The sequence below is a fragment of the Martes martes genome, assembly GCF_963455335.1.
Source record: "Martes martes genome assembly, chromosome: 8".
In the NCBI taxonomy this organism is placed as follows: domain Eukaryota; kingdom Metazoa; phylum Chordata; class Mammalia; order Carnivora; family Mustelidae; genus Martes; species Martes martes.
The window spans coordinates 116,392,212-116,400,188 of NC_137895.1; the positions used below are offsets into that span (position 1 = coordinate 116,392,212).

Here is a 7,977-nt window from a genome sequence, read left to right on the forward strand (position 1 = left end):
ATATGCAAGAGAGTGATTTTTACTGTATATGGATTTTCATTACTAATGTAAAAAATGAGACAGAAAGAGGAGGTTTCTTCTGCTTCCTTAGACATCAGATATCTCTGGATTGGAGACAGGATTCATTTAACAAACATTTAAGACCCATTAAAAAATGCACCAAATATAAACAGTCAACAAAATAGACATCCCTGCCCTTGGGTGGTTCAGTCAACTTGAGTAGGCAGTGTCTCAAGAGTAGGAAAACAGAGACCAAGTGGTGTGAATACCATGGCTGCCATCCTTAAATACAACAAAACCCCTCCCCTTCACTGTTCTACTCCCTTCACCTGAAGCCTTATATGTATTAAACTGTCCATAGCAAACTTCATCAAAGAGTTATCTACCCTCATTCATGCCCACCACCCAGCTCCCTCAATATCACAGAAACTGTCCTCATTTAAGTCACCAAAGAGAGGCTACTCCTCAGTCATCATTTTACTTGACTTCTCAACAGCTTTTGACTCGATGATCACTCATCCTTCTAGAAACACTGTGTACCCTAGACTCACCTACCTCTCTGAATTTTCCTTCTCAAGCAGTATTAGCATTCCACAAGGCTCAGCCCTACCCAGGGGCCTACACTCTGCTCTCCCTATGTGCTCTCTCTTGAAAATCTCATTCACATCCAGTCTCAACTGACATCTAATTATTGTTAAGTCCCAAAGGTCTATCTTCCACTTAGAGCTCTTCTCAAAGCTCCAAACTTAGAGATGCAACCACTATTTAAGATCTCACTTGGCGCCAAATGGCTCAGATGGCTCAAAAACACCTCAACTCTATGTTCAGCATCTGACATACAAATTCCCCTCACAAACCTTTCCCATTCACATTTCTCTGTGTCGGTCCTGTCATGAAGTTCACATGACAGAAAGCCAGAAGTTATCTTTGACCCTCCTCCACCTCCTTTGCAACCAAACCATCAAGAATGCCTACTTATTTCCTAAATAACTCCCAAATTTTTCCACTTTATCCCTACTGCCTCTACCTAGTCCAGCAACTACCGGTAGCTTTGTAACTACTACCTGTTCACATCACTTTGATTCCTTCCAACCCAGTTGGTTTTTCAAAATGTAAATTTGACCCCCATCACCACTACCTTTCACAACATAAAAGGTTTCCCATTACAGTTAGAACAAAATGCAAATCCTCACTAGGTCTGGCACCACCTCCAGTTCTTGTCCCATCCTCCTCACTCACTCCCTTTGCTCCAGCCAAGTAGCTTTCTTTCATTCCCTCAAAGGCACCATGCACTCTGCCACCACAGGGACTTTGCACAGACTGTCTTTCTTTGGACTGCACTCATCTCTCCTTGATCCCAAGGGTAGCTAGGACACCTCTTCACCCATCAGCTCTTAAATCCAGTATCAATTCAACAGAGAAGGCTTTCTTTACTCGGAAGTCCAGGTCAGATTCCCCGATTTCTTTTTTCTTGGAGCATAGGTTTCCATTTAAAATTATCCAATAATTAACAGGATGTTCTGATTCTGTCCATCAACACTAGGACTATAAGTTTCAGTAGACCAGGGACTTTGTATTTTTGCCATTGCTACTGCTCCCCTATCTGCCAAGAGTTGAATTTCCTCAATTAGCTAAGCTTCACTATTCCAGTCCATAAAAAGAAGAGAATAACACCTTCTTGCTGGTGGTAGAAGGTTTTCAACATTGAAAAACTAGCATCTAATACAGTAGCTGCTGTATAGTAGACACACAATATTGGCTAAAGATTAGACACTTGCAGTCCTACCAAATGAGGTATGTATAATAGCCTACATGTCCACACACTTTGGAATAACATACTGGAAACCAACCTAGTCACCTATTAACAGAGGACTTGATTAAATATATTGCGACGTATGCACACAACGGAACACACTACACAGCCTGTAAGGCAACTTTATCCATATCGATGTAGAAAGATCTTCAAGATCTACTTGTAAATAAAAGCAACATATAGCCAAGTGTGCATAGTGGGCTGCCATTTGTGTCAAAGACTACAGTAAATAATACAAGTTTGAGTTATCTTTTGGGTGAAAATGCTCTAACATTTATAAGAAACAAGTAACAGTAGCTACTGGTTGGAAAAGGAGGAGGGAGAGAAATTCCACTACCATTTTAACACTTCTAGATCTGGGGACCCATGTGGGCCACTTAACATGTGCAAACTAGTTAATCAATCCATCAAGATAGTCCTTGTCCTATTGGACCTAAAACCCCACATCAGAATGCTCCCAACCATCTGTCACACTGCCCTAAAAACATCTCAGATGGGAGACTGGGCCTGGCCACTTCCTCTACAGTCCCAGTCCTACAATCATCCCAGCTCAAGTACAGCAAGCCCATTTGGGAAAGGGAGTCTTTAAAATCTCCCAGCTTTGGCATCGGTCTCAGATGGACAGATCTCTTTTATATTTTCAGATTATCTTAACTCTTACATTCCAGCCCACTTTGGCTACCCTGTACCTCTGAAGTCTTCACAACTAGAGTTAACGCTCATGGACGTGTTAGCTAAGACAACCATTTCCTTGAGGACTTTCTCTTCACCCTTAGAAGAGTCCCCAGATTATGCTATCAATAAGAGTAATGATATAATAGTCATAACAGCTCTCAGGTACTGAGTTCTTTGTCAGTCACTAGGTTAAAGGCTTTAACATTTTCATTTTTTTACTTTTTCTTTTCAACAAAGTTAAGTCATATTGTATCAACTCTATGATGTAGATTGTTTCCATTTTACAGGAGAGGAAACTGAGGCTGTGTGCCAAACTTCATTCCATCTGTTCTCTCACTTTATGAGGAATCCCAACCAACTAGTCAAGCCTCAGGAATCCAGTTTATGAACAGTGTTCTTTTTTTAACTTTTTTTTTTTTTTTTTTTTTTTTTTTTAACTGCAGGGTAACAGGAGGGATAATACTCTTTGGTCTGGGCTTCTGGAAGAGTACACTTGACTCCTTTGGTCATAAAATTCAGACAACATGTAGCTAGTCTGTTATTTTGCTCTGACACAGGGAACAGCCAATTCTTACCCTATTGTCTTCCTGGATCTCCCAGTCGCTGGAAAAAGTTGCCAGTTGCTGCCCCTGAGAACAGTTCGAAAACTGGAAAAGACTGGAAAACATCCTTCGGTTCTCTTGAGTGTCCGGAAAGATGGCATCTTGGAAATTGACTCCGTGAGGCAAGAGATTGTAATTCTCATCCATCCTAACGGGGAAAAAAAGAAAAATCTCAACTCTAGACTGTACAGCCACAGGGCATACCAGCTTTCATCAAGAGTTGTAAAGACTGGCAAGCTCGCCATTACACTAGTTCTCACATGGCTCTCATTCGAGGACTTACCATTTCTAAATGTTTCTCTGCCTCACACTACAGGAGGCTATCCTTAAGGTTAACTCCCAAAGGGGAGTTTGGGTGAAGGGTTGTGGGGGTGGGGGGTGTGCATATGGGTTTGTCTACTTGTAGATCTCTCAAGTGACCTTCTTTCTCACCAAGTGTTCCTCGTTTCTTGACCAAAGGAAAACCAGTTCTAATGACCCAGGTTCAAATCCTGCCATTGCTACGGCTCTTCTATCTGTCAAGAGTTGAATTTCCTCGATTAGCTAAGCCTCACTATTCCAGTCTGTAAAAAGAGAATAACACCTTCTTGCTGGTGGTGGAAGGACTGCACTAGATCAAGTAGCTGGCATAGAGTGAGTACAGTAGAGATCTTAACATTGTTATAAAGCTCAGAGTAAACCACGTGTTGGAAAGAGAAAGAAATCCCATAGAGGGAGAGGAGGTCGAGGTTACCCTTCAGTACAAAGAAGGGATGGAGGCCTCACCAGGGAGCCTCCACTGCCACTTTCCCCTGTGACACTGCCCAGAATCTGTTCTCATCTCACTGGGTCCCAGAATAACAGGGGAGGAATGATTTGTATGCGGCTGTTAACGCACTTCAGGGCAACACAGCCCTGTGAAATGGAAATCTGTCAGACTACCAGTTGACTCTGTATTTCTGCCCTAACTTTTTGTAAATATGTCAGAGGGAAAGATGAAAGAGCTGGCTGACCACCACACAGCCACCAGACAAAGCTCTTTCATGATAAAAATCAGGAAAAAAATCATGTCTGCTCAAGTTCTCCAGCTTTTTTTTTTTCCTTTGGAAAAGAAAGTTTCAGTGATTAATATTTTTATAGCTGGGGTCTCAGTGTCCTTCCTAAAGAAACACATGAAAAAGCGGAGTTAAGTTTCTTTGCATCAAGAAGGATACTATCTCACTCCTTGCTGACTTTATTTAGAAACTATACTTCCCCAGCAATTAAAAAAGAAAAAAAAAACAACTTAATCTCACTAAACCACTCAAGCCAACACGAAGCACGCCACGTATTCTAAACTTAGAGGTTCTGGCTTCAATACGGGAAACATGTGTTGCCATGAGCTTATGAACGCCCCCCGGGTGCATCTTACTTTTTTTCTTTTTTTCCCCTTTCTCAGCAGGATGTGAAGTCTCAAGAACTAAAATTGAGTCTGCAGACTGGGGTCACAGTCATTCCAACTGTCCTTGTTGCCACTTCACAGACTGGGAAAACTGGAACCATTACCCGTCTCAACTGTGGATTAATTCCCTCACTAGTTTAATATGGGGGTTAGATTCTAGTTCAAGGCTTCTCTTCAGCTGTTCTATACCACCCTGATTCAACGGGAGACAGCCAATGCATTCAGAGTTCACCTGTTCTCCATTTCAAACTGCAAACCCATTGACTGAATTCTTATACACGTGAATTCCGTCTTGACTGCAGGCCAACTTTCACGGAACTTAACAAGATTCCAGGAGCCTCCAGTCAGAGAGCACCTCCTGCCTGCTTCACCTATACTCTTCAAAGCACTCTGAACCAGATGCCCCCTCCCCCCTCCCCGCCCCAGAAGGCCCCCACAGAAACCTTTGCTATTTTGCAAAGCCAAGAGCTGAGGTCCGCTGGTGGTGGATAAAGAGTCAAACAAAGGAACAGCTGGGCCGCATTCCACACCATGCCTATCTTGGCATTTCAGCAGGTGGGGAAAAGAGGGACTATTCCTTCCGCATCTAACCTGCACCAGGTGTTCTGCGTAATTGTGCGCTAGTCTCAACCGAGCTGGTTTCTCACATTATGGAAGTGAGGAGGTTCTTCAAAAGACAATTTTCTTAAAAAAAAAAAAAAATCGCAGGAGGAGCAGAGCCAGAATTCCAACGAGTCTGATTTCAAAGTTTGGGGTTCTTTCCCCCTCCTCACCATCCCAAGCTACTCCCAGGGAATCCAATTAAAAGTATACATTTAAAGAAGAAGAGTCAAATGGATTTTTGGAAACCACCTTGGGCTTTTGCCTGAAACAATCTTCTACGCTTTAAGCACAGAAATCAAACCTCGTTTTGTTTGTTTTCAACAGCCTTAGCCAAATGCACCAGGACCTTTGTCAGACGTCCCACGGAGCAAGAAAGAATAAAGAGGAAGGAAAGGAGCCCAAGGCGTATTCCCGAATGGCACGGACAGGATTCCCGGTTGTTCCGGGCCTGGCTCCAGATAACGGTGCCCTCGAGAGGTCATGAAATAGCTGCAGGAGGAGGTGTGGGCGGGAGGTGCTGCGCTCACCTGAGGAAGAAGAAATAGGAGTAGTCCTGGACCACGGTGTGGGAGTGACACGAGAAGTAGCCCAGGCCGGTGAGGTTGAGTCTGGAGCCCGCGGGCACCTCGAGCATGCTGCCCCACGCCTGGTCGCACAGCATCTCGATCTCGGCCGAGTAGAAGAGCCCCGCGTCGCTGGCCTCGTACTGCCACGGCAGGTAGTTGTACAGGCCGTGCACCTCCTGGTGCAGCGCCAGCACCTTGGCGTACACGATAATCTCGGCCAGCTCCGCGCGGCAGCCCTCGCTCAGGGGTCTCCACTCGGAGGGCAGCTGGCAGCCGCGGGCGGTTGCGAGCCGGCCGGCCAGGCAGAGCGCCGCGAGCAGCAGCGGGCGCAGCATGCCGGCGGCGGGAGCGGGCGGCGGGCGCGGCCGGGGTCGGCGCTGCGCCCCGGGCGCACTAGCCTGGGCGCATGGCGGGGACGCCCGGGACTGGCAGGACAGAGCGGGGTGGCGCGGCCGCGGCGAGCAGGAGGCGTCGGGGAGCCCGGAGCGCCAGCCCCGGCCGACAGCGCCGCCCCGTCGGCGGGCGAAGGGCAGCCCTGAGCGCCGGACTCGGAGCCGCTCTCTCCGCTGCGGAGCTTACAGCGCCCGGCCCTCGCCCGCGACGCTTTAAAGGGTCTCGGGGCGGGCCAGCTGCCCGCCTCCTGCCCAGCCCCCCGCGACGGGGCGTGGGCGGCGGCGGGAGAGGGCGGGGAGGCGGCCGAGGCGGACGTAGGCCGCGGGCCAGGGGCACTCGGTTGCCGCGGGGTGCGGTGTCCGTTCCCCCCAGGCCCGGCGCGGAGTCGGGGGAGTGCGGAGCCTGCGCGGGAAGGTCGCTAGCTGCCGGGAGCGGCGGCCCAGCCCTCCTCCCTGGCCCCACGGATGCGCTGGGTCAAAGCTTTCCAAGCGGAAAGCCTGTTCCAAACGCGTGGCCTCCGGACGACAATCGTGGCTTTGCATGATTCTTCGGCAGACGCGTTTACATTTTCTGTGTCGTTCTTTTAGAGTCAAAATGCGTAGAAATCAAATCTGACTTTTGTTTCACGGAGGTTCATTTGGTAACTCAGCGTGGGCTAATAAACTTTTTTGGAGATCTCTCTCTCTTTTGCTCTTTCATGTCGCTTATTATTTCATGATAATCTTAGGAAAGCCTTAATAAAAGATTTGAAAAGCCATTTTGTCCTGATTTTGCTAAAGCGGCATGATTTATATAATTCCTACTTCAAGATTCTGAACACCCCACACCTGAGGAATAAATTAAGAAGTAAATTCCAACCAGCTTTTCACAAGTCAGTGCGTGAGTCTGATGAGACTCAGGCTTCAGCAGTCTCTCTCAACTCAGTAGCTCCTTTTATGTCCAAATGGCCCTAAGTGTTCCTGATATAGTAAGAAATAGAAAAAAGAGGACATTTATTTATAACTATATAATATTTTTATATATGCATTACATCATGCATATAATCATGCACGTAATATGCGTTCCATGGTACCTGTCCTATGTATGTATATAATATGTATGTAATATATATTTATAATATAACATATTTATAATAAATAAATATTTATATTATAAATAAATAAATAAATAAATAAATATTCTGCAGTAAGCAGAACTGCCTTAACATGGAAGACTCCTTATGCCCTAATCATCGTATTTACTAGGGTTTCTGCAAGTGCGAGTCTTGGACCTCAGCTAAGTTTTTCCATGCCTTGAAGAAAAAGTTCTTAGGGAATTCTGGAAAGAAAGGTGAGAAAAGAGGGTAAAGCAGCAGGAGAGGAAGTTTCAAGGCTGGGCTTCACCTCCCTAAGTCCCCCATCTTCTTCCTCTGATCCTTAAATCTTTACTTAGTGCAATTTAATTCGTGAATGCTTGTTGTGACTGTAGTCTCTCAAAGGCAATTCTGTCGTCCAGATCCCACCCCTATAGGACTGAAACTGGAGGAAGAAACCATGAGGAGGACAGGCTCAGGCAAAAGGGGACTCCCAGAACTGGAATGATCAGGACTTCACCTAGCACTGCCCAGCTGGTAAGGGAATGGGAGGCTCCAGTTGCCCCACAATCACATTAGCCCAGAATCCGATCAGTGACTCAGTCAACCAAGTTCTTACCCCTACAAAGTCCTCTATGATGAGCCTAAAAGCAGACAGAAGTAACAGTGAAGGCTTCTCACAGATAATAACTAGTACCTGCATATCTAGTAGTTGGCCTAGGGCTTTGATGAATTTTGCAGGAAAAAAAAAACAATTATCATTAGAGGAAATCAAGTGAACAGTAGTCCTGAAAGTGTATATGACCCCCCACACACACACACACCCCATGGTA

General features: G+C 46.0%; 1 protein-coding gene across 1 annotated transcript in view; it reads right to left on the bottom strand.

Annotated features, from left to right (window-relative positions):
- CCDC3 (coiled-coil domain containing 3) overlaps nt 1-6,261 on the bottom strand; it is a 115,955-nt gene extending 109,694 nt beyond the window's left edge. Inside the window, exons 1-2 of the mRNA XM_080811906.1 lie at nt 5,641-6,261; nt 3,064-3,238 (exon numbers count right to left, since the gene is read on the bottom strand). Coding sequence (XP_080668032.1) covers nt 3,064-3,238; nt 5,641-6,014 — 549 coding nt within the window. The 5' untranslated portion in view covers nt 6,015-6,261. The remainder of the gene's footprint in view (nt 1-3,063; nt 3,239-5,640) is intronic.
- Nucleotides 6,262-7,977: the final 1,716 nt, after the last annotated feature.